The sequence below is a fragment of the Mirounga angustirostris genome, unplaced genomic scaffold, assembly GCF_029215605.1.
Source record: "Mirounga angustirostris isolate CCGP_5_RB_7025 unplaced genomic scaffold, mMirAng1.0.hap1 SCAF_9, whole genome shotgun sequence".
NCBI lineage: Eukaryota > Metazoa > Chordata > Mammalia > Carnivora > Phocidae > Mirounga > Mirounga angustirostris.
In genome coordinates this window covers 68,593,653-68,621,148 of record NW_026991717.1, presented here as the reverse complement: position 1 = coordinate 68,621,148, position 27,496 = coordinate 68,593,653, and the positions used below count along the sequence as shown (strand labels likewise).

At 40.5% G+C, this 27,496-nt stretch overlaps 1 protein-coding gene across 2 annotated transcripts in view; it reads left to right on the top strand.

The window, feature by feature from the left end:
- Positions 1 to 1,078: 1,078 nt before the first annotated feature.
- Positions 1,079 to 27,496, top strand: part of FMN1 (formin 1) — a 310,736-nt gene continuing 284,318 nt past the window's right edge. Inside the window, exons 1-2 of one of the 2 annotated variants that reach the window (XM_045900408.3) lie at positions 1,079 to 2,849; positions 4,486 to 4,603. In XM_045900408.3, coding sequence (XP_045756364.1) covers positions 1,473 to 2,849; positions 4,486 to 4,603 — 1,495 coding nt within the window. In that variant the 5' untranslated portion in view covers positions 1,079 to 1,472. Of the gene's footprint in view, positions 2,850 to 4,482; positions 4,604 to 27,496 lie in introns of both variants that reach the window. The other variant, XM_064570714.1, reaches the window with a different exon arrangement.

Sequence of the window (27,496 nt, the reverse complement as noted above, 5' to 3'; positions counted from 1 at the left end):
AGGATTTGAAAAACACTGAGACCTTCAGGTAGGACAGGAAGCTGTCCCAAGAGGCAGCTAACTATGCAGCTAGGAAACAGAGCTATAATTTTTCCACATCCTTGGTTGCCAGGTTCCCAGCATATAATCAGAGTGTTGGAAACTACCTTGAGCTGATGTTTGGTGGTGATTTCGTCCGTCCTGTTCTTGTTTTAGGCAAATTGGGTCTGTGATAGAAACCTGACTGACAGAGACCTTTCAGATGTCTTGCTCTTTAGGGGAATGTGGCTCCTTGGGGACCTTTGCTGAATCGCTTTGCCTAACAAGGCAGGTTGTGTGTTACCTTGTAGCAAGCCAGGTTTCACTTAGTTGGTTGGATCGCTGAAGCAGAGAGGGGTGCCCTTCGGCCACCAGGATTCCTAAGGAAACCAGGAAGTTAGAGCTGCTGAGCAGAAGCCTGAGGTTGGCACAGAGCGTGTGGAGGGTAATCATTCCTGCTGGGCCGGGGCTGTTTATTCTGCCGGCCTAAGGCTGGTGGACACTGGGCGTGGTGGGCGTGCTAGCCTCAGTACCTGTTTGTAGAACAGTGAGACACCAGGGCAGAGCTAAAACAGCAGTAATCTGAAACCAGTCCTGTTGGTTCCCCCTCACCCCCTGGCCCGGCAGCTAAAATCTGCATTCCAGATGAGACCTGCAGGGAAGCGGAAGAAAGCATTAAAAAAAAAAAAAAAGAAGCTTCAAGAGCAGTAAATTACTGCTTTTGAGAGTTCTGGGCATTTTGAAATCATCTGTTTCTTTACTTGCTTTTCTTTGCTTTGGGTTTTGTAAGTGACTGTTGATCTGTGTGTGCTGCTAGGTTTTTTGGCTTGGATGGCGTCCAGGCTGCCGACCAAAATTTAGATGGCAAAAGGGAGCTCCTCAAAAGCGTTTCAGTCCATTTCTGCTGATTCACTTTTGAATTTCTTGGGCTGCTGGGCGAAGGGGGGGGGGTGGGGGTCAAGGGCTGTCAGGATCTGCTTGCCGGCTCAGCACGCTCTGGAGCCTCCCTTGCTCACCAATGAGGAAGTTGAAAGCTACCGGGAGGCACTGGGGCGGAGCTCACAGCGAAGTCCTGGGCCGGGATGACTGGGGGCAGGCTGACTTTCCCTCCGACAAAAACCCTTTTGTCCACGGGAATAAATACCGAAGTCCCAGAGGAGCAGCCTCCCCAGTTCGTGTGTAGTAAGGTGTGCAGCCTCAGCGGCGTCTGGGCATAAAGCTCCGCGGACTTAACTCACCGCTGGCCCCGGGGCTTACCATCCTCGCCCACACCCCGGAAGGAGGGCCCAGTAAGTGACCTGAAAGAGACCAAGTGTGCTTGCTCTGCGGCTGAGTCAGGCTGCCGGGTCCTGTTGCTCCCTGTCCTGTAAGTTCAGAGCCGATGGTGTGGATAAACTGAGGGAGCAGGGAAAAGTGACAGAAGTCAGAACCTGCACCGAGGGCATTGCCAAGACATGGAGGACGCTGGAGACTCTCTGAATGGCAGTGATGATGTCTCGGAACCAGAAAAACCTGAAGCCAGACTTGAAGTGGCTCAGTCGATCCTGAGCAAGTTCTCTATGAAAACTTTGTTTGGGTTTACAAGTAAGTGGGACTCTGTGAAGCCTGATGAGAAAGACGCGGTACTGAAGGCATTCCACAGTTTAGTTGTGGATCCCGTACCTCAGCGGGATGATCCCAGCCAGGGCTCGGATTGCCAGGCGGCAGAGGCACGGGTTCTACCTGACCTTGGAAATGATGGCAAGACTGCAGGGGTGGAGCCGGAGTCAGAGGGAAATCAAGGAATAGCAGGTTCAGGGATTTCTCTCCCTGGGCAAGAGCTGCTCCCACTCAGAACTCAGAGTGTGGACAGAGACGATGTCATTTTGGTCCGTGGGACCCTTGTGAACACCACCAGTGATTCCGACTCTGATGATGGTGGCCAGCAGCCAGAAGAGGGAAGCAACACCAGCCGCCCACAGTCCCCCAGTGTTTTAACTGAGCCATCTCAGGATCCCAAAGAAAAGCCACGTGACTGTAGGGAAAATAGCACCACTGGGGAAAGGGATGATGCAGAGGTCTGTGCAGAAGGTCCTCAGAGGACTCCATCTGAGATAAGTAGCAAACCGCAACTTGGTGATGGTAGCCTTCAGACAGAGCACAGCCCCACCCAAGGACAAGCTGCAGAAGAAAGTTCCCCAGTCCTCCCCGTGGTAACAGACCAGAACTTGAGAGTCGGTGTCACTGAGAATGCCTCGTCTAAAAAAGAAGTCCCTGGAGAGAAGTCATTGCAGCTTCCAGCCTTTTTTAGCGGGCTTCGTGTGCTCAAGAAGGGGGCTACAGGTGAGGGAGGGAAGACCATCACTGAAATTAAACCAAAAGATGGCGACCTGGCTTTGCTCAAATTGACACAGCCTGTTCAGAAGTCCTTAGCGCAGGCAGGGCCTCAGACAGTGAAGACTGGGGAGAAGACAACTGACCCGAAGGCCACTCCCACTCTCCTGGAGCAGCTCTCTCAGCTGTTCATCCTTGACATGCCCAAAGCGGAAGTGAAGGCAGAAGACCCTGAGCAGCCCAGGAAGGAGGAGATGGGCTGCAGTGCTGCCCAGGAGAGCCAGAGCGGCCCCAGTGGAGCCCAGACCCGGGGTGGAGAGGTCAAGCCAAAGCCTCCAGAGACAGCCCTCGAGGCCTTTAAAGCCATATTCGTTCGCCCCCCCAAAAAGGGGACCACAGCTGACACCTCTGAGCTGGAAGCTCTCAAGCGTAAGATGAAGCATGAGAAGGAGTCCCTAAGAGCTGTGTTTGAAAGATCAAGGTCAAGGCCAGGGGATGGCTCCTCTGATTCCAAAAGCGTATGTAGAATTGGGTTTGGGGTTTTGTCGTAAGATGCAATGCTGCTGTATTTCTTTTTCAGGTTTCCTGTCGAAGTGAATCCCAGTTACCTATTGTTAGTGAGTCTCTTCTAGGTGAAAGAGGATTATGATCAAATCGTCCTCGCAAGGAGTATGGAGTTAAACTAGCGATTTCTGTCTTCCTTATATTTTTCTGGAGTGTCGTAAGAGGGATATACATAAAGATGTGAGGGCAGAAAGGGAAAACTGTCACTCTGAGTTTAAACATTAATAGTAGATGTTCTTTTCTTTTTTAAGAATTTATTTATTTATTTGAGAGAGAGAGAGAACATGAGAGAACACAGCGGTGGAGAGGGAGAAGCAGGGAGCCTGATGTGGGGCTCAATCCCAGGACTCTGGGATCATGACCTGAGCCGAAGGCAGCCTCTTAAATGACTAAGCCACCCAGGTGCCCCAAGAGTACATGTTCTTATAAAAAACTAAACAGCACACAGAAGCAATGCAATAGGGAGATAGAACCCACATTTCCTCACCTCTTAATTATACCTCTGCAAAAATTCTATTTTAACTTTGAAAGTCTGCCGTTTGGCGATATATGTGTTTGTGATATGATTAAAATGTTCCGTGTTCATTACAAGGCATCCTGATCGCTGGGTTTAGATTGAGGCCTGGTTTAAATTCTAACTCTGCCATTTACTGGCTGGGTGACCTTGATCACCTCAGAGCCTCCATCCCTTCATCCACAAGATGAAGAAAATAACCCTTACCTTACACGGTAGTTGTGAAGAGTAAGTGAAGTTAGCACATGATAACCATCTAATTAGTGAATTAGTGTTACTGTTAGGAAAATTAATTCAGGTAATTTATAAAGACTAGCAAACACCTGTCCAGTAGATCTTAAATGTTCAGAACAATAGAATTTTAGTATCTACTCAGCCTGTAATTATCATTCCCTCTTATATAGTTGATCAGTTAAGGTGTTAAAAATTTAAAAATCTTTTGGAAACATTCCTAGGATGTAGTTGAAAATTAAACACAATACGGCATTCTCCTAGTTGTAAAAATCAACCCCTATAAAAGTGGCTTAAATATGAAGGCTATGTCATTTATTTAAAGGAAAGAAAAACGAATTGAAATCAACAGTGTCGAGTGCTTAGAGAAATGTATCTTGACCTACAGCTGGTGTTCATGGAAAATGCAAAACTAGTCTTTATATTATAAAGTACCCTGGAGTTGTTTGGGACCCACGTATCATCATTCCTATAAATGTACCTGATTACAGTGCATTTATATCTGCATCTTCAGCTCAAAGTTTGTGATTTCAAAAAAAATAGTTATATGATAAACATCATCTATTAATGGTTGTATCATACTTGGCCTTGAGGGGTTTTTTTTGTTTTGTTTTGTTTTGTTTTGTTTTGTTTTGTTTTGTTGTTTTTTCCACCCTTACTGATCACTTTACCTTTCTGGAAAAGGGTCACTCTGTAGTGAGACATTTCAATTATAGTGAATGAGCGCAATGTGCAACTGGCCATTAACATTAATTTTGGAGTTAGAGGTAGCATGTTTTCAGGGGTTAATTCGCTCTGGCCACATTTCATGTAACGTATTCTTTTCTTTACCTGCTTTTCAGCAGCCCGACCACAGCCCCACTGAGCAGGACGATAGGACTCCGGGCAGACTCCAAGCTGTCTGGCCACCCCCGAAGACAAAAGACGCAGAAGAAAAAGTGGGATTGAAGTACACCGAAGCAGGTAATGTGAAAAGAAGCCAGGTACCCGTGGAACGAAGCCTTTGCTGCCATGGCTTTTGGTGCCAGTTCAGTCCTCCCAGAATTTGAGTTTTTGTTTCTCTGCAAAATGTAAGGCTGAACGCTTTTTGTTTTTTGGTTGTGCTGTTCAAGGGAACATTTGCACAATTGTCATTAATGCATTTCTTAGAGATGAAAGGTGAAGGCCATGGAATGAATGAAGGGCGGCCAGTGTGGAAAGTAGGAGAACCTTTGGGGAACTAACAGAGCGGGTAGATTACACATTCCTCAGGAAGCAGGTGGTGGGCCCTCATAATGTTGCGAGCCGGTAGGGTTGCTTGAAGAGGTGGCGTATGAGTCTCCAGAGCTGCAATCTGATTTGTTGTTTGTCTTTGAGAATGCTTTTCAGCTACAGGAACCTTGTGTGGAGTGAATGTACAGAGACTGTATCAGTTACTCGTTCCCTTTTGTGAGACAAAGCTTTATTTAATGCATGGGCCAATTTTAAAGCAATCTAACTCTCTGGAAACCTTCCCAGGAGCTTTGCTTGAATATATTAAAATGGAATGGGCATTTAGATATTTTTACTCTACCTGACAGGTTCACACGAAATAAAAAAATAAGAATTAGAGGATGGTGTGTCTTAAATGAATATATGTGTTTATGCATCTCTGGTGAAACCTCTTTGTCTTCTTCCTGATATTTCAAGATTACCTATGCAGACTTATATTTTTCTGGTTGTCTTAGGGTATGTGTGTATATGAGGATCAGTCTATCCATTTAGAGAAAAATGCTTTCCGTTCCTATTCACTGATAGACAGAAATGGATCAAATTTGGGGTGGGTTAGTAGTACATGGTTTTTCTGCAGTATCATAAGTTACTTCAGTGATTGAGAACACAGATGCGTTTTGAGTTGGCAGTGAATCTTCAGTTCTACAACCTGATGGCTTTTAGCCTTGATTTATGCAATTGCAGACTTCTGACTATCCCAAGACATTGATTACTTCATAGCATTTGTTTTCTGCAGTGCTTGACTTTTAGAATGAAAAGTATCTTGGCCTTAGTGAAAAACAATATATAGCTGTTCCAGTCTTCTTACCTACAGTCGATTTTTCCAAAATTGGAGTGCTTGTTGTTACAATCATTGAACCATCTACCAAATTCTTTCTCATGATCGGGCACAGTTTGAACACTTAAAAGTACTGAAGTTTGCTTTAATGCAAAACCAAATTCTATGAGTTTCTTATTCCTAGTTTATATTGGTGACCTAAGTCCTGTTCCTACGAGTAGATTGCGGCAGTCTTCCTTGTAAGGATGTAATTTGCTAAGTAGAGAAGTTAGAGAAGTTACGACTCAATGTCATAAATGGTTTTTCAATCCACTTCAAGTAATATTTGGGGGGCATTTATACCTCTGCAAAAATTCCTTATTCCAGAAGCTCAGAGGAACACCGTAGTTGACCTCATTGGTGGCTTTCCCAGTCTTGGCTTGTCATGATCTGTATTCTCAGAGCTTTCTAAGGTCTTGAATGAGATGGGGGAGGGCAGGACAGATAATGATAGTGCTGCGGGATGAGCTGTGATAGCACAGTGACTGAGAGGGCTGGCTGTGGTCTGAAGAAGACATCCAAGTCCCCAACCAGTTCCCACCGTGGCTGTGCTCCTTACCATGCTCCCCGGGCTGGTGCTCAGCTTCCTGAGAGCCTTCTAGGAGCTCCTTACTCTGCTGATGTCCTTTTGGTGGGTATCAGATAAGAGTAAGATACCCCTGCACCTGCAGTAAACTTTTTATTACCCCATTACTTCATATCAGCATAGGGTTGCCTTGTCATTTATTGCTAATTTTAAGGAAGTTAACACTTTCCTTGTGATTTTCTTCAACTGTTGTTGAGAAAACTGTTGGTTTATTATTTAAAGCATTTTATGGTATTTCCATTGGTTTCCCTGCCTTTAGGGAGACATACAAAATCTGCTACTCTGCAGAGAGCACAGAAACAGCGAAATTAGATTCAACGTATTTCAAGGGGTTTGAAGGCTTATGCCTTTATATCTTCAATGCTCTTTATTTTTTTTTAAGGATTTTATTTATTTATTTGACAGAGAGAGAGACACAGCGAGAGAGGGAACACAAGCAGGAAGAGTGGGAGAGGGAAAAGCAGGCCTCCTGCTGAGCAGGGAGCCCAATGCGGGGCTCGACCCCAGGACCCTGGGATCATGACCCGACCCGAAGGCAGACGCTTAATGACTGAGCCACCCAGGTGCCCTGATTCTCTTTATTTTTCCTGGGGTATACAAGAATCTAGTGTTCCTATTTCAAGTGTGTTGTTGGAATTCTGTGCTATCAACATTTAAGCCCAGTCCTTGGCAGAGCTGGGAGCGAGATCGTGTTTGTCATCATGCATTCGCCATTGTCCTTGTGCTGCCCTCAGCCACTTCAGACTTGCCACTGTTTGGATTTTCCTTTATAACACAGTTTGTCATTCAATGATTTTTTTTCCTGAGGGCTTAAGAGATCACCTAATACTATAAACTCACCTTTTGTTCACGGATAAAAAGAAAGCTGATATCAGAGAACCTGTCCCTCTAAACTATGACTTCCGGAGTTCTCTTAGTCATATGAGTGTAGCTGACTGCTGTTGCTGGCACCCACTGCTAAGGAGGCTCTCTCTGCCACTTCCAGAGCCATCAGCATCATCTGTAGCTGCTGACACTGTAACTACCACCCTTGGTGGGTAAAGCCTCTGGCCCCTGAGAGCTTCCAATGATCACACTGTGATCACCATCAAGGGCACTTCCACTGTCAATATATGAGCTCTTGGAACTTTGGTGATGTGCCAGCTAAGAGAATTACCAGCCCCCTTCAGAGCTATCGTGCAGGGGACTTGTCACTGGTGCTGAAGTTGATCTCTTTTACTCAGTGAGGGGCCTCAGTATTAATTCACTGAGCCTGAAATTCTTTCCTCAAATGAGAGTGCACTACTTTCTCCCATCTCTTGTGCTGTGCTTTCTTACACTGTTATCTATGCAATCCTGTTTTGTGTTTGGGATGCCTCACAATAATTTGGACTGAAAACCTCTCCCCCCAGTCCTGGGAAATGGGATTGGGACAATCTGATGGACAGACCCCATATTCTTCTCAGAATTGTCTTTCCTTCTTTGGGTGTAAGAGTTGGCTCTTGAAACAACCTTGTGGGATGGTCTTGTTTTTTTAAGGAGAAATCTCTTGGATGTGAGGGCGATCTGGCTGCGACATCTGTCACCCCATTGATCGCCAGGGTTGATTCGGCTGATCTGCCTGGCTAGGCGGGTGTCCCCTTCCTCCCTCACCGCTCCATGTGCGTCCCTCCCGAAGCTGCGCGCTCGGTCGAAGAGGACGACCTTCCCCGATAGAGGAGGACCGTTCTTCGGTCAAGGGTATACGAGTAGCTGCGCTCCCCTGCTAGAACCTCCAAACAAGCTCTCTCAAGGAGAAATCTCTTTCAGTGAGCTCCTCATATCCTTAAATGGTTAATCAACTTAAATGGTTAATCAACTGAGTCCATGCTACTTTATTGTGCTGCAAGACCAGAAACATCAGGATGCAGTAAACTTGATTAGCTTTTGAAGCTTGGGGCAAAGTAAAACTCAATCAGAGCAAAGTGAAAAGGTGTGTCGTGAAACATACAAGGGGGTACCTCAGAAAAATGTCTACCTTTGTATTTGATGTGGCCAAAGCAATTCGTGTTATGAGAAATAGATAACCAGTGTTCTCTCTCTGCTATTTCTCTTCTAATATGCTGTTCTGTACATGGCGAGGTGATATAAGGGTTAGTAACTTGCAAAACAACACAAAACTGGAAAGCACAAGGACCCTGGTATCATAGAATCATTGAATCATACCATTAACACAGGGTTGAACTTATTTTTATCTCAAGCATGAAAAAATTTATCTAAGCCATATTATGTCACTTTTGTTTCCATTTTGGTTTTTGAAGAATAAATGCACTTAGCCTTATTTTTTTTGATAATTACATATATTAATATATCAACCAGGGTGCTTTCAAGAATCAGGTGACCAACTCAAACTGGATGATTTGATTGAGAGTTTATTAGAACTCTTTACAAAGTTGTGGGCAGGGCTTAGGGAAAGCACTAAGAGATGGAGCAACATCTGGTGCTACTAACAGAAGGGTTTAAAGCCCTAGACTTGAAGGGGCAAGGGTAGGAGAAGCCACTGGGGAAACCCAGAATTTCAGAGGGAGGCTGAGTGGTATGGTGTGGGCTGCCTAACAGGAGTTGTGGCCCTCAGGAGAGGGATGAAGCCGATCCACAGAGCCTTGGATTTGTGGATTCACAAATCCTTGACTTCCTGTCAAGTCAGGAAAGGAACTGGGAAATAAAGAGCCCAACTCTCTTCTTTGTCTTGTCTTCCCCATCACTGCCATTGGCCAAATCCAAAGACAAGTCCGAGGACTGGGAGCCACTTTATGCCATTCCTTTAGGGCAAAAGGGTCCAGAATAGGGCACCAAAAGGGGAAGTGTGGATCTGGAGCAGCAAATACAGGATACCCAGCACAGTTACACTCCCAGAAGACTCCAGGTTAGAGAGGTTCCTCAATCTCTCAGTCGGCATGGAGAATTGGCACACATTTATCTCCATCACACCTGACCACACAGGGTTCTAATACAATGTCATGAAGAAAAAATCCTGTTTTTTAACCTGTGGGAGGATTATGTCTTTTGCTTTAATCGATTCATAGAAAATATGATGGCCATCCTTCAGAGACTTGCTCTGTGAATACCTTCGTCACCTTAATGTAGAGAGTTTATTTACTGATCTCAGTTTATTTACTGATCTAAGTATTAAATGTTCCCCTATATTACAAAATAAAATAATGAATTTTGGAAATAACCAGAAATACCACAATGCAAAAGAAACTTTCTGTAATTCTGTTTCATAGGGAAATCATTGCCAACATTTTGAATTATGAAAGGCCTATGTAAATTGAACACTTAAAAACTTTGTTTTTAATTTTTTTTTTTTAGATTTTATTTATTTATTTGACAGAGAGAGCACAAGTAGACAGAGTGGCAGGCAGAGGGAGAGGGAGAAGCAGGCCCCCCGCTGAGCAGGGAGCCCGATGCGGGACTCGATCCCAGGACCCCGGGATTATGACCTGAGCTGAAGGCAGATGCTTAACTGACTGAGCCACCCAGGCGCCCACTTAAAAACTTTTTGATCATCTTGTATAGGCTGCTTTTCACACTTGAAAATGTGACTCTATTTTTTGACTACATTTTAACCATGATTATATTTATAGAGATTTAGTTTTTCAAGGTATTAAAAATAATGTAAAAATGGAAGCAACACTTCTGTAAATATCTTTGTTCATAAATGTTTCATTAGGATAAATTTCTTGTGGTAGAATTGCTAAATGAAAGGGTATATGCCTTAATGTTTTCAATGTACATTAATTACCAAAGTTAATTTTTTATGTAAATATATTCAGTATGAAAACAGTACTTTTTAAGATTTTTATTCATTTATTTGAGAGAAAGCGAGAGAGAGCACAAGCCGGGGCGGGGGAGGAGGGGAGGGAGAAGCAGGCTCCCCACTGAGCAGGGAGCCCCACATGGGGCTCAGTCCCAGGACCCTGGGATCAAGACCTGAGCTGAAGGCAGATGCTTAACCAACTGAGCCACCCAGGTGCCCTGAAAACAGTACTTTTAAAACAATGAAAAAGTTTCTGTCTTTATTATTTATTTTTAATTTTACTTGTCTTGTCCAGTGTGAAAACATTTTAAATATTTGTATAGTCAAATCTATTTTCATTTTAATGTATAACTTTTCTTTTTTGGCTTAAGAAGCCCTCTCCTGCTCAGATCACCTATATTTTCAAATTGCTTAAGTGATTTTTTTTTCTAACTTTTCCTTCTTTCCTTCCATTTTATATCAAAAATTGATTTTGGTGCATAGCTTGAGGTAGAAATCTAAGACCACTTTTTTCCCCTCAAGGTGCTAACTTTACAGCAGGCTTCTAGCATAGTTACTGTCTATGCTAAGCTTGGGAATGTTTCGGGCCTTCTGTGATACTTTGTATGGATGTCTTAATTATTTCAGCATTAAAACACATCTCAGGATCTGTTCAAGTTTTTATGCAATTTAAAAAAAAAATGTTTTGGATTGCTTATTCTTCCAGAAAACCTTAGTTTACCTTGGTTTCAAAAGGATCTGTTTAGTATTTTTACTGCAATTGCATTATTTTATGAATTAATATGAAGGTAGAAATGAGAATTGAGATCTTGAAAATGCTTAGTATTTCTATTCAAGAACATATCTTCCAAAACTATTCAGATTTTCTTTTTTGACTCAGTAAAAAATATTGCCTGAATTTTTTCTAAATATATTCCTAGGCATGTTATCTTTAAAAAAAAAAACATGATAGGAATTTTTAGCTCATGATTCATTTTTCCTAAAAATCAGATGCATTCCTAAGAATCTAGTGGCTCAAGGAACACCGGCTCCGAGGCCAGGGCTGGACTGAGTGAAGGCCACATTTTGGACTGACTGGCTGGCTGGCTGGCTGGCTGGCTGATACCAGGGGAACCTTACCTCTGTTTCACTCTGGTTAGTGATTCTGAATATTCCGAGGCTCCTTTTAAAAATCTAACAAAGATAGAAAGGTATGGAAGAAGACACTGCAGTTAATTTTGTATTCATTTCAGACTCTCCTACCCCTACCCCACTGCCATCCCTGGACTTACCCTTACCTCCCTATCCCCTCCTCCCCACCTCTCACCTCCCCAAGTTTAGATGAACCTTTGATTCAGAAGCTCAGCCCAGAGCTGGGCTTCCTTTCCTGTTCATCTCCTATTTTATATTATGAAGGAGAACCTGAAACATCTAATTATTTATTAGGAAATGTAAAAACCTATTATCATGGTGTGTGCCTCAGCATCTTGAGAGGAAATGAAGTTAATTATTGTGAGTTTTACATTAAAATGGTGTTGTACATTAAAATGGTACTATTTGGGAAACTGGCAGTGACTTAATTACCCATGGAAGGAGAAAATACAATGAAGAAAAGCACTTATTTTTTCTGAAACAAAGTGAACTATGCTTTTTTGGTTTCTCTTCCAATATGCATCTGGAAAAGCTCTTCCTTCCACTGGCTGCAGCTCAGACCCAGCCTGGGGCTGGGGGTATGGCTCATGGGCTGCCCTGCTGAGAGTGAGCACTGTGGCTTTGGTAGAAAAGAGAACCAACCTAGCATGACATCATGGGTATTGGGAGTGAGCAAGCTGTCGCCACATGCGGCATTTCTTGGGGCTTACTCACACCCCACTCAGAACCTTAGAGTAGCTCAGGAACATCCCTCTTTAGAATATTTTGGTTCAGATAGGGAAATAACCCATCCTTCAACTTAATAAAGATCCTCCTCCTTTCTGGTTTGTTTGTTTGTTTTCTTTTCTTTTTTTTTTTTTTTTTTAAGATTTTACTTATTTATTTGAAAGAGAGAGAGACAGCGAGAGAGGGAACACAAGCAGGGGGAGTGGGAGAGGGAGAAGCAGGCCTCCCGCCGAGCAGGGAGCCTGATGCGGGGCTCGATCCCAGGACCCTGGGATCATGACCCTAGCCGAAGGCAGACGCTTAACGACTGAGCCACCCAGGAGCCCCTCTGGTTTGTTTCTAATTTGGGTTCCCTTGGTTATAAAGGATAGAGCCCTTGGCTACTCTTCCTAGTGAGTCAGACATCCTTGCCTCACCAGCAAGGGAGAGCTATAAATATCTTCGAATATTTTATTGGCTTACTATACTTTAAAAAACTTATCCATTCATAGCTAACAGGCTGTATTAGCTATGAATAGATTTTCCTTTAATGTCCTGTATCTAGATAAATGATCCCAAGTGTCTTCTTTCACGGTCTAGACAATAGGTTTGTTCATTGTGTATTTATTTTATAGGCCTTTGTGACATGTCACCATCACTTGCATGGAGTTATGCTGATAGTCCAGAAAATTGGAAGCTGTACAGACTAAAAAGCAGGAAAGGCTTGTATTTTTGTGGCCATAGAAATAGGATGTACTGGGAAATGAGAGGTGATTATTCTAATATCAAGTGTGTTAGACTTCTACTTGCTACATAGCTGGGAGCTGTGGGGAGAGAGATGGGCTCTTCCAACACAAATGAGAGCTAAAGCTTGATATGAAGCAGGGGGAATCTCAAAATGTGGACCAGTGACTCAGGAATTTCATGTTGTTTTCCAGGAAATATTAGTAAAGGTCTTTGGCTCGGGGGAGTAGAGGCAAGAGATTAAACTATAGAATCTGAAATTTTACAACATTAAAAACTGACAGCTGCAAGCATTTTAGAAATCATTTAGTTCATCATACTCATTTTACATACGAGAGCCAAAGGGGTCGTGACTTCCTGAAAGATACACATAATTTTTTTTTAAAGATTTTATTTATTTGACAGATAGAGAGCACAAGTAGGCAGAGTGGCAGGCACAGGGAGAGGGAGAAGCAGGCTCTCCACTTAGCAGGGAGCCGGAGGTGGGACTCGATCCCAGGACCCTAGGATCATGACCTGAGCCGAAGGCAGCCACTTACCGGACTGAGCCACCGAGGCACCCCAACATACACATAATTAACAAGAGCTGGAATTACAATGGGAAGAGAGGAATGTCTGCTTCAAGTCAGGGAGGGGCTGGAGAGTGATGGGTTTTTTTGTTTTCTCCTACCAATGTACTAACATTTAAAAATCCAGCAAGAGAAACACATGGGGACCAGGAGCACTTAAGAATTATGATGGTTATTTAAAAAAACAAACAAACATGGGACCTGAGTGAGTCATTCTGTATAATAAAGGAGATCATAGGTGTACCATACCAGCTCATAGCCACAAAAATTGACTAGGTCATTTCTTGTTGCCATTTTGACTCCTAAACATTTAAAAAGGGGAGTTTTAATGGTGTTTTTAACGCTTCCAAGGCTCACTGAAGCTACTAAAGCCAATAAAAATGATGCTTAAAAAAGAAAAAATAATGCTCTGGTTTGCAGATTCTTGCAAAGTTCCACTGGAGCTCATTGTTGGGCGACAGTATATGTGGTCAAATACACGGTGTACGTGTATTTGATTTTAGGAGATACTTGAATAAACATTTTTATTTTAATGGTTGTATATATATCAGTAGTTTTATTTTATTGTGTCATAGAGAAAATAAAACAAGCACTCAAATCTACTTTGAAGCTTCTTTTGGGAAGATGAGAATGAAGTTTGTACCATATCCTATGTCAGATCTTTACATATCCCTCCTGCGGGGATTTTTCTTCTTCCTTAAAAACCTACCCAGGTGGCTCCATTTTTCTTTTCTTTCTCAAATCTCCATCTGTTTGCAGCTGCCAAGTGTTCTTTCTCTGGCCGGTCCACCAAGCAGCCACTGCAAGCCCTGCCTCAGCATCCTCTCTTCCAGCTCGCCACCACACCTTTCCATCTGCAACCCCTTTGGGTTCCTTCTTCTTGTCCCCCGTTAGTGGGCTCATAGCCATCAGCTAGCTCAGCGAAAACAAGGCTCGCACTCCTTCATAGAAAGCAGCTGCAAAACTGTAAAATTTGGGGTGCCTTGGTGGCTCAGTCATTAAGCGTCTGCCTTCGGCTCAGGTCATGATCCCGGGGTCCTGGGATCAAGCCCCGCATCGGGCTCCCTGCTCAGTGGGAAGCCTGCTTCTCCCTCTCCCACTCCCCCTGCTTGTGTTCCCTCTCTCGCTGTCTCTCTCTCTCTCTCTCTAACAAATAAATAAAATCTTAAAAAAAAAAAAAACATAAAATTTTTCCTGTTCTACAGAAAGAACAAATTACAGTCTTCCTGAGAAATAACTAAACACAAGGTTTCAACATCTAAACTCTTGAGCATTTCCCCTCCAGATAAAGGGAGACACTGGATGAGAGAGTGAGAACATTCGATAAGAAAAGTGAACTGTCTCAGACAGAAATTGGGCAGGGAAATCTTGAGGACATATCTAAGTTTGGAATGAAACCTTTGCTGCTGGTTTCATGAGTTTGCGCATTACGAGGACTTGAGCGTGAAGCCTGGCTCTGTCTTGTAGCTGTGACCAGAGTTGCTATCCTCATGTATAAAAGTGAGTACAGTGAACAAATAATGCAATATATGTTAAGAAAAAAAAAAAGAAGAAGAAGAAGGTAGCGGGAGGGGAAGAATGAAGCGGGTGAAATTGGAGGGGTAGACGAACCATGAGAGACGATGGACTCTGAAAAACAAACTGAGGGTTCTAGAAGGGAGGGGGGTGGGAGGATGGGTTAGCCTGGTGGTGGGTATTGAGGAGGGCACATTCTGCATGGAGCGCTGGGTGTTATGCACAAACAATGAATCATGGAACACTTCATCTAAAACTAATGATGTAATGTATGGGGATTAACATAAGAATAAAAAAAAGTGAGTACAGTGATAATATTTGTAAATAACTATTGTACAGATAAATTGAGATCATTGTGATGCCACTGAAATTTATATATTGACTCTTTTTAATTTTTCTTTTTGTAAGATTTTATTTATTTGTCAGAGGAAGGGAGAGAAAAAGAGAGAGAGAGCACAAGCAGGGGGAGCAGCAGGCTCCCCACCAAGCAAGGAGCCTGATGTGGGACTCACCTGAGCTGAAGGCAGACGCTTAACTGACTGAGCCACCCAGGCACCCCTATATATTGACTCTTTTAAAGCCAGTTTTTATTGAAGCATAACATGCATATGGAAAACTGTTCAAATTTGAAGTGTATGGCTCTGAGTGGTAACAAAATAAACGTGCAAATCAGGAAATAGTATATTACCTACCTCCCAGAAGCCCCCATCTTGCCCGCTTCTGGTAACCACAACTAACCCTTCTTCAGAAGAAACCATGTTCCTGACTTCTAACACAATAGATTAGTTTCATCTGCTTTTGACCTACTTAGAAACTGACTCCTTTTGCATATGGCTTCTTTTGTTCAACATTACACTTGGGAGAACCAGACGTGTTGTTGTGTGTACCTATAATTCAGTTATTTTCAGTGCCTTCTAGGATTTCATTGTGTGAATATATCCTAATTTCTTCATTCTAATGTTGATGGACATTGGTGTTGTCCCCAGGTTTGGGGTGTTATGAATATGTTGCTGTAAAATTTCTTGTACATGTCCTTTGGTGCACATAGGAACAATTTCTCTTAGGTATATGATTGGGAGTGGAACTGTTGGTCACAAAGGTATGTCTGAACTTAATGTCAGTATATGATACCATCAGTTTTCCAAAGTGATGGTAACATTTTTTTCTTATGCAAATGCAGCAGCTTTCTTCATAACGGCCATGGAACAAACCCAAATGTCCATCATCAGGTGAAAGGATAAACTGTAGTATGTACAATAGGTAATAGGATACTTCTCAGCAAAAACCACTGATACACTGAATTGCATGGATTAATCTCAAAACCCTTATGCTGAACAAAAGTAGCCAGATACTTAGGAGTTCATACTATACATTTCCATTCATCAGATTTACTAGAATAAGCAAAACTAACCAATAGTCACAAAAATCATATCAGTGGTTGGATAGAGTAGAGGAATTGACTGCACAGGGATGTGAGGGAACATTTTGGGGGGACATATCTGATTATGAGGTTGAACCCTGGGATTCATTTGTCAAAACTAACCAAACTGTACACTTAAAGTTGAGCATTATATTATACCTTTATAAATTGATTTTAAAAATATTCTTTAACCAAATGCTGTCTTCAATCATTCCCAAAGCTATATTTACATATAGCCTTACCTATTGACTCACCATGGGTCCTGTTCTACAATTACATCACCTTATTCTCAGTAATTTTCCTTTTTGATTGGATTGTTCATTTTTAAGGCTTTCCAGTATTACTTTTTTATATTTGTTTTCACGATGATAATAATTTACACTCCAACCTCCAGCACCTCACAGTTCTAGCTGCTCCATATCTTTGCCAATATTTGGTGTGGTTGGTCTTTCTAATTTGAGCCATTCTGGTTTTAATTTGTGTTTCCTGAGCAAGCATTCTTTGATATGCTCTTTGGCCCATTGGGTATTCAAGTTCACTGTTCAAGTCACATGTCTGACTTTCATAAGTTGTCCATCTTTTATTATGTTGTAAAGCAGTTCTTTTTATATGCTGCATGTGAGTCCTTTGGTTAATTGTGTTGGAAGTGTTTTCTTCCACTTTGTGGGTTATCTTTTCTCTCTCTTAATGGGGCCTTTTGATGAATAGAGATTCTCAGTTTTACTACAGTCTTGTCCTTATTGTTAGGAGATTTTGAGCCACCTTAAAGGAATCCTTCCCTAACTCTGTTACAAAAATAAGTTATCTTAAGTTATTTAGAAAGGCATTAGTGCTCTTCCTTTGACATTTAGACCTACAATATTCTGAGCATTAGTTTTTGTGTATGTGTTGGGGGGAGCGTCAAGTTTGTTTTTCCCATACCCAAATTATCTCAAAGTTTTTCCTGAAAAACCCACCTTCCCCCCGACCACACCAGCTCTTTATTCTGTTCCACTATTCTCTAAGCGTATCTAACCTTGTAACAGTCGAACACTGTGTTAATGACTATAAATTTGTAGTAAGTCATGATCTGCTAGTGTGTCCTCTTACCTTGGTCATTCTCAGCTCTTTGTCTTTCTATATGCCTTTTAGAATTTTTATCAAATTTGACATGATTTTGATGATACTGACCTCTTTACAGTACTGAGTTTTTAATTCCATAAATATATCTTTCCATAATAAAATACTTACTTGAATACAGTCTTCTCTAATTTCTCTCAGTATTACAGTTTTAGTGTAGAGGTTTTACACAATTTCCTTTAAACTCAAATTTATTCCTAAGTATTCTCAAATTTTTGATGCAGTTGAGCATATGTTTTTTAAAATTCCATTTTCTGACTTTTTTGTTAGAATCTCTCTCTCTCTCTCTCTCATTGACCTTGTATTCAACTTTGTATCTTGCAAACTTGCTACCACATGGCTGTTTTTACTTTGGAAAAACAAGGCGATCTTTCCATGATAGTACCTACAGAGCATTTTTATTCTACCTCATTTTTTTTAATGGCTGCAGAGTAGTCAAGAAAATAGTAGCTGTAATAACTTACTGAACTATTGTCTTACTGATCTTTTTATTACTTAGAATCTTTCACTGTTGTACAGCAATTTCATGAAAGCATCATTTGCATCTATGTTGTGCATACCTGTAAGTACTTTGATAGGATAGAATTAGAATTGCTGTGTCAGAGTCCTTGCCCCTTATAAACACTGGTAGATAGGACAAAATTGTCCTCTTAAAATATTGAATCAATTAATACTAAACTAAAACAAGAAGATCCATTATTCACACTTCACCAATATTCATTTAATTTTTGCCAACCTGATGTTAAAAATGCATAGTATTGTTTTTAATTTGTATTTCTCTGATACTAGAATAGTCCAACATCTTTTCATTTTTTCTTCTGTGACATCCTTTCTGCTCTTCTTTTCCCTTTTGTAAATTGGGTCATTAGTCTTTATTATTACTTATTTGAAGGAGCTTTTTATATATTAAAGGAATTAGTCTTTTGACTGTTGTATGTATTGGCAGTCATAGTCTCCAGCTTGCCACATTATTTGCCTTCTGTCATTTTTCATTATATGGGAATTTTGTTTTATGTAGTCATAGTCCTGTCTTTTCTGGATTTGTTGTTGGTGATGGTTTTAAGGAAGATTTCTCTAACCTAGGCTGTAACAATATGTATACTTTAGCTAATACACATATATGTTGAGATTTTTTTTCAATCTAGAATTCGTTTTTGTGTGTGGTAGAGATAAGGGGGTGTCAAGCTTGGCCATGTGCTGTAATGATTAGGGAGCTTGGCTGTGGCATCTAATGTCATGGGGTTGAATTTTAGGCTTCAGTTAATTACCTTTACTGGGTAAATTACTGGGCAAGCTAATTACCTATTTATGCCTTAGTGCCCTTGTTTGTGTGTGTGTGTGTGTGTGTGTGGTTTTTTGTTTGTTTGTTTTAGTAGTCTAAGAACTAATGCATTTAGAGAAAGGTTTTTTTTATATATATATTATTTATTTATTTGAGAGAGTGTGAGAGCAAGAGATCAAAGAGGGAGAGGGAGATCACAGAGGGAGAGGAAGAACAGACTTGCCGCTGAGCAGGGAGCCTGATGCGGGGCTCAACCCCAGGACCCTGGGATCATGACCTGAGCTGAAGGCAGACGCTTAACTGACTGAGCCACCCAGGCACCCCTCTAATACCATTTAATAAATAGTTATTGCTCTGCAGATGTGGAGTGTCCACTCTCACATATATAAATTCCTTTCTGTATACCAACCTATTTCTAGATCCTTTAATATTTTTGTTGTTATGTTTATTAGGCCTTGTGCCAATTTTTATGTCTTTGCAGTTGGTGTCGTTTTAAAGTTATTTAGTTGTCTGGCAATTCAAATCACCTCAATTCTTTTTTTTCCATCTAAATTTTGTTTGGGTAGTTGTGTACATACACTCTTGTGTGTGAACTGGAAAGTCAGTTTCTCAAGATCTATGACATGATCCGATTTGAATTTTATATTACATTATTATGTTACAGATCAGTATTAGGGGGCCTGATAATACTGAGTCTTCCTATCTAGTAACATAATTTATCTCTTGATCTTGTTCAGGATTTCTTTTATGTTCTTCAGTAAAGTTGTACAGTTTTCTTATAGTTTATGCACATTTAAATTTCTGCATATTTGATAATAAATGGGATCCATTTCTCATGTTTTAAAATTGGTTTTGTTGGTATAAAAAAGTGATTTCCATGTTTCTAATTCTAACTTTATACTCATCTTGGTTCTACTAGTTTTTCAGTTGAGACTTGGATTTTTTTTTTTAGATAAATCATGACAATTTTTGTTTTTTCTTTAATTGTAAAATATAGGTAACATAAAATTTACCATCTTAGCCATTAAAAACTTTTTATCATTTTATTCACCCAAAAGCATTTATTCACCCTTTGTATATGTAGCACATAGTGGTTTACATAATAGATGAAGAGGTGTTAACCATTTTTAAGTACAGTTCAGTAGTGTTAAGTGTATTCATGTTGTACAGTGGATCTCCAGAGCTTTTTCATCTTGCAAAACTGAAACTATACCCACAACACAACTCCCCATTTTCCCCCTTCCCTCAGACTCTGGTAGCCACCATCCTACTTTCCGTTTCTATGAATTTGACTACTCTAAGTACCCCCATGTAAGTGCAACCATACAGTATTTGTCTTTTGTGACTCGCTTATTTTACTTAGCATAATGTTCTCAAGATTCATCTATGTTGTGACATGTATCAGTTTCCTTTTTAAGGCTGAATAATATTCCATTGTATGTATATACGGCATTTTGTTGATCATTCATCCACTGATGGGCGCTTGGGTTGCTTCTACTTTTTGGCTATTGTGAATAATGCTGCTATGAACATTGGTATACAAATATCTCCTTGAGATCCTGGTTTCAATTCTTTGGGGTATATACCCAGAAGTGGGATTGCTGGATCATATGGTAATTCTATTATTTTTTGTGGAAACTCCTTACTGTTTTGCACAGCTGTTATATTGCTCTACATTCCTTCCAACAGTACACAGAGGTTCTGCTTTCCCCACGTTCTTGCCAACACTTGCTAATTTTTGGGATTTTTGCTTGTTTTTTAATAGTAGCTACTCTGATCGGTGTGAAGTAGTATCTCATTGTAGTTTTGATTTGCATTTCTCTAATGATCAGAGTCTTCATGTGCCAACTAGTCACTTGTGTATCTTCTTTGGGAAAATGTCCATTCAAATTCCCTGCACATTTTCAATCAAGTTTTTAACGGTAGAAAATAAAACACAAGTTGTTACCTATCATTTTTCTAGTCCTTTTCTACTGCCTATGACCTCCAAAACAAAGCTGGAAAAATAGTGAATAGTAGACTTTGTTGTATTATTCCTGATTTTATAGCCTTCCTTCTAATGTTTACAGTTAAGCATTATGTTGGGCACAGATTTTTGGTCAATAACATTTTTTTTTAAGATTTTATTTATTTATTTGACAGAGAGAGACACAGCGAGAGAGGGAACACAAGCAGGGGGAGTGGGAGAGGGAGAAGCAGGCTTCCCGCGGAGCAGGGAGCCCGATGCGGGGCTCGATCCCAGGACCCTGGGATCATGACCTGAGCCGAAGGCAGACGCTTAACGACTGAGCCACCCAGGCGCCCCTTGGTCAATAACATTTATCAAGTTAAGGAACATTCTTTATAGACTGGGGTTTCTAAGTGTTAATATCACAAAAAGTGATTTGAGTTTGCTGTATTAAATTCAGGGGTATATTTATTGAAACGACCATTTGATTCATGTGATTTTCTTTATTCTGATTATCTAGTGATTATATTTTAGATTTGTTAGTGTGGAACTATTTCAATATTCTTGGGATAGTCCTATTTCATCATGATGAAATACTGAATTTGGGGGACGCCTGGGTGGCTCAGTCCTTAAACGTCTGCCTTTAGCTCAGGTCATGTTCCCAGGGTCCTAGGATTGAGCCCTGCATCAGGCTCCCTGCTCGACGGGAAGCCTGCTTCTCCCTCTCCCACTCCCCTTGCTTGTGTTCCCTCTCTCGCTGTGTCTCTCTGTCAAATAAATAAATAAAATCTTAAAAAAAAAATTGGCAATTGATACAGAGAGACACAGTGAGAGAGGGAAGGCAGACGCTTAACCGACTGAGCCACCCAGGCTCCCCAAATAAATAAAATCTTAAAGAAAAAAAGATATACTGAATTTGGTTTGCTGATTTTCTTGTTATTTTAAATAAGGAAAAGTCTTAGCCAAAAATAATAAATTCTGTGAATTCATGATAAGGAAAAAAGGGAACTATGGAGACATTTCCTACATTTTAATTAGCAAAGTATATGGTGACTGCAGCAAAGCTCTAGATTTGTTACAATAGAAATAACCAAATGGTTTTCAGATGATCTGCCGCTTGTTGTATTCTGATGTTGTCTTTTCCTAAATGTTAAGATTTCTTCTTCAGTGTACCACCAATCAAGATAAGTAGAAGGGAACTTTGAAAAAAGCTGCTATTGTGTGTTGAGCTACCTGACTTGGCTAGGATGACTCCTAGGGGATTTCTCTTGACTTACTTAGAGCACATATTCTATCTTGTGTTGTAATCTTAGAAGGTGCAGGTAAATGGCTGTGACATCAGAGTTACTGATGCTCTTAGATTATATCTAACTCATATTTAGTAGCATCTAGCACATGGTTAGTGTTGAATTCATTGGTGTTATTAATCACACAAATTACAAATAGTAATGTATTCATTTATTCATTTAGCAAATGCTTACTGAGCATCCACTATGTACTGGTAAGTGTGATAGGTGCTTAGAATGCAAAGATGAATAAGACAAGATCCTTGCATTCAATCAACTCATGGTTCTTTTTTTTCCTTTTTTGGTGGAGGGGCAGAAGGTAGGTGACAGAGGGGGGTGGCAGAGAGGTGAAATGTATGCAAATGAGTACAACAAACATTCTATGCTCTTACTGAGGGATATATATATTCCACCATACATACACATACACATTATGTATGTACAATATATTATGTATTTATAATACTTATAGTAGACCACATAGAAAAGTATGATCAATTCTACCTATAGTAATTAGGACGGGCCTTCTGAGCAGATTTGGAAGACAGTAGGCTGGATAAGTCAGGTGGAAGCAAGATAGACCAAACATGCAAAGGAAAGACAGAGCAGGGTTTGTTTGAAGAATTGCAAGTAGTTTATTATGCCTGATAGATAAGACAAAGGAAATGATATGCAAGGGTGTTAAACCTGTAGACTTGGAGGAGGCTAGATCTTTGGGGGAGAGAAATTATATAGGAACCTGGGCTGTTGATTATGGGAGGAGCCATTGAAAGGTTTTAGGCAGGGGAATAACAGGACCAAATATGGGTTTTGTAAGATTGCTCTAGAGGTACTGAGGATGATTATGAAACTGGGATGAAAGTGAGAGGTTGCTGTGGGGAAGTAGGATGACCAGTTTGGAATTCCTTGTAATGGTCCAGAGAATGGATGATAAAGGCAATCATAGATTTCTATCTTCTTGTGAATGGATTCATTGAAAAAATCTTTATTTGTGATATTGAGTGATTAAGGAATCAGAGTTAATAAAAATCAGTAGACCCTTTGGTTTCACTTTAGGTGATGACTTATGCCTCTTGCTAAACCTATTTCCAGGGCTATTGAAAGAATAAAATGAGATAATTTGAATTAAAATCTTCTTTTTCCAGCCTGGAATGAATGTGGGACTTAAGAGTGATATATGTTAATCTTTATTATATTTATAGATTACCCAGTTTGTGGATAAAATATGTTCAGCTCTAGGTCAATTTGCCTAAAACTAACTCATGTAAAATCAGTTGCATAAAACCAATTTACCTAAATTAATATTCTCAGGGTGCCTGGGTGGCTCAGTCATTAAGCGTCTGCCTTTGGCTCAGGTCCTGGGATTGAGCCCCACATGGGGCTCTCTGCTCCGCGGAAAGCCTGCTTCTCCCTCTCCCACTCCCCCTGCTTGTGTTCCCTCTCTCTCTGTGTCTCTCTCTGTCAAATAAATAAATCTTTAAAAAAAATTAATATTCTCAACAATCTATTTCTATTTTAAATAGTAAGCAATTGTCCTGATTGCAACACTCAGACAAAATAACCCACTGCCATACCACCAGAGTCTCTATAATTAGCCACTTATTTTCTGAAGACGTCAATTGCTCCTTCCTTGCCAACAAAATCAATATCACAGTTTTCAAACTTGGTAAACTGATTCCGCCTTTTTATCTTTCAAATTCTAACCATCGCCCGCCCCCCTCCCCAGTCCCAGCGTTGCTTCCTTTAGAAAGCCTTTGACTCCCACTCTTGGGAGACTTTCTGAATGCCTTGGCTGCCAGGTACTGCTTATGATAGGTCTTTTATTGTTGAGTTTTCAAATCTTAATATTGTTTAATATTTTATGTATTTGTTTTATCCCCCAATTAAGTCTTTCTCAATCTTGAGTGTGTGAGGTGGTAGGGAGGACTATCTGGGGAGCCTACTAATTCAGATAGGGAGTAGGCCCATGAATCTTTTTCTCAAGAGAGTTCGGATCAGCAGTCTTCAAACTGGACATAGAAGGACCTTCTAAGCAGTATAGTGGGGGGTGGATAGGTAATTTTGAGCAAATTACTTTCCAGATTCTCAGCTTTCATGAGTACTCGTAACAAATGAGACTTTCACCCAATTTTTAAAGGAAAAGCATAAGTCTCACCTATTCTAAGTCTTGCTGTACCTTCCTCAAGTGTAAAAACCTCCAGGGTATGAAAGGATAATTCCAAATAATGGTATCTGGGAAGCCTTCTTTATTAGAGCATCAAAAAAATCCATTCTATTCATTGTGGTAAGGGATACATTTCCAATTAAATTTTAATGTTTAATAATCACATGAATGTGTTTTCATGTACTAGGAATTAATAAAAAATTTTGATAACTCTGCTGAATAGTAAACCTGGAACTAAAATTCTTGTGATCCCGGAAAACTTTTAAAAAATCAAATTATTTTTATATTTGTGTTCCATGGAAATTATGAGGGTGAAAAATGATAGGCATTTAAACATAAAACTATATTACATTGGGATAAATTCTGAAAAAAAAAATTGAAATGTTTGAAAGGATGAAAAGGAACTGTGTAAAATTTCCGAAGGTTAAAAGCAGTTTGTTCACAGCCTTTGTAAACAGGTAATGCCGAGTGGCAAATCATGGTGTTATTACATTCCATTAGCTACATTTTAAAGTGTAATGGGTTTATTTTTAAGATATCAATATTGACAAACTCCTCAGAATCTGTCCTTTGTAACTGTTTAAACTTACAACGAAAAATTTTAGATTTCAATTGCAAAATGTACGAGGAGTATGTTATTATTTTGGAAAAATTGTAGTAGATATGATGTAGTTTTGGAATATAGGTGAGGTTTGGTGGGGTGAGGTCCGGAGCCGACAACCAAGAAAGAATTCTTGAGACATATTTGGTACAAAATGGTGGTTTTATGAAAGCATGGGGACAGGACCTATGTGCAGAAAGAGCTGCTGCCCTGGTTTGTGAAGGGTGGCTGATGATGTATTTGGGAGTTGGGGGTAGGGAAAAAGGATGTTTTCAAAAGAACTTTCTCATGCTAAAGAGGACCTACAGGACACTGGAGGCCTTTGCCATTGTCAAGTTAAAGTTGTTTTCCCCTCTTAGGAGGCATTAACATGAAGACAGTTGGGAGCTTCCGGGAGAAAGTCACACAGGTCCCACCCAGGAGGCGGGGAGGGGGGTGATGTAGGTTGCCCGGTGTCAGCTTGTGCAAAAGAGTTTGAAGAGCACTCTCATTTACACTTTGAGAAATACTGCATCAGAATCACCAGTGACCAAGTTAAAACTGTAGATTATGCGGCCTGATCCAGGCATGATAATATACATGATAACAGCTGACATTTATTTAGTTCTGAGTGTCAAGTGAAAGTGGCGGGTTCATTTCTACAAAACGTGTCAGTAGTGTTTGTCTTTCCCGAGGGCGTGGCAGAGCTCCGTTCCCTGTGGCTTACTGCCTGGTTTTTAGTGGCTATAACTGGAGACTAAGGTTACAAAGGACACTTCCCTCACATGTGAGCCTGCTCAGAGAGCTTGCTCCCCTCCCCTTGCTACCCTGCACTTGTGGAATCAACTGGTCTTTATAGACGCTGAGAGGACGCTCACTCACACTCAGATCAGCTGTGGGGTGTTTGAAGGAGAGTGGGAAGGTAGCTGTCTCTGCCTGGAACAAAGAGATTCTGTCGTGCTGTCCCTGGAGAACCATCCACAGCTTCTGTGTCTGGGGTATGAGCTAATCTTCCAGAACTCTTAAGACTGGTCTCTGGGAAGTCAGCAAGAAAGGAGTGTGGTTTCTGTCTTACTTTATCTCTTAATTTTACTATGGATCAGAAGTTAAATAAATCACTTACTACAAAGTTCAAAGTCATTTAAAAAAAATAGATGTGAATGGTTACAACTCTGATAAGATATATAGGACAAAGAACAGAAGGAAATATAGCAAAATGCAAACAGTGGTTGTCTTAAAGGAGTGGATTTTCCTTTGTTTCCTAAATTCTAATCCTAAATATAAGCATGCTTCTATTGTCTTGACAATTTAGAAGTCTTTTCTAAATTATTCTCAGTGAGAGAGGGGATATTAGGCACTCATGAACAGTACAAATGGTTACTCTGCAACTTGTATTAGAAGAAGGAATTTCCGTATCTTACTGATAATAACAATAATGATTTTTTTATATCTGCCAAGATACATAGAAATGAACTAAACGCTATACATGGATTTAATAATTAAATTTTAATGCTCTTTATAATGCTGTGAAGTAGATAATTCTTATTTTACTGATGAGAATATTGTGGCTTATAAAAGTTATATACTTTTCTCGGGCTTTACAAGACTAGTGAAGAGAGGAGCCGATACTTGAACGCTGGCAGTTGACTCCAGAACCAATGTTTTGTGCTATTAAACTGACAGACATGTCAGCTCACAGGATCGTGTCTCCTTTCAAGATAAATAAAGGAACATTTCTAAGAAATAGGGATTCACTTTGGAATGAATGGGAAGAAATAAATAGGGGATATACAGTGATAATGAATGGATAAAATCTCTTAATAGTGTGTTCTTAAATTGTGAAGTGTTTAACGTAATAGACACTCAAATAAGTGTACACATTTCAAATAAAATTGTTCCGTGGTATTGCTTGAACACTTCCTACATGCCTGCCATGTTTTAGGCATCTGAATTACATCAGTTGAGTCAAAACAGAAAAAAGTTCCTGCTCTCAAGGAGCTTGCATGGGGTAGAGGGGGGGTGGAACAGTGTTGAATACAGATAATAAAGAATTATGGTAAATATATTATATAGTATAGTAGATGGTGATAAATGCTATGGGAAAGAAAAGCCAGATAGGAAGCATTGGGACTGTGGTGGAAGGGTTTGTTGCCATTTTAGATAGAGTGGTTAGGGCAGGACTCATTGAGAAGACACTGAGCAAAGATACAAGGCAAGGGAAAGAGATAAGGGAATGCCAGAGAGGGAAGGGCCAGTGTGAGGACTCTAAGTACAAGATGGGTACAGTGTGGTCTTGTAACTGGAGAGGTTAAGCCACTAGCCCCAAGAAGAGGTTCCTAGCCTGGGGTCTAAGGACCTCTAAAGGATCTGGTATAGAATTCACGGGGTTATGAACTTGGATGAGAAAAGCATTTCATTTTTATCTTTAATTATAACATCTAAATGAAATTGAGCATTTCTTTCCATCGTGAACGTAGGTGAAAAACCTCTGTAACTCAATAGAACCTATGACCTTGTCGGCAATAGAAATCACAGATAGTATCACATTACATTATAGCTGTTGTGAATGTCTTAAAATATGGTTGTGTCCATCACCACATCACATCAAACTTATGTTAGTAATTAGGCCTGCCACTCGATCTTCTTATTTAATGTACTAATAAAGGAGTGCATTTGTTGCTGTATTACACTTAAAAATATCTTGACAATGGAGTTGGTTTCCTTTGCAATCTATTGTATTTTACTTCATACATTTAAAAGTATTGTTCTGAGAAAGGCCCCATAGGCTTTACCAACTGCCAAAGGGGTCCGTGGCACACACACAGAAAAAGATTAAGGAATCCCTTATGTGCAACACTGTTGGCCAGGGCAGGACACTGACCCTGGCCTCTGTGCTGAGAATGGAATTGGGGAGCTGGTAGAGAATTTTGAGCAGAGCAGGACATGCTTCACCTTGTGTTT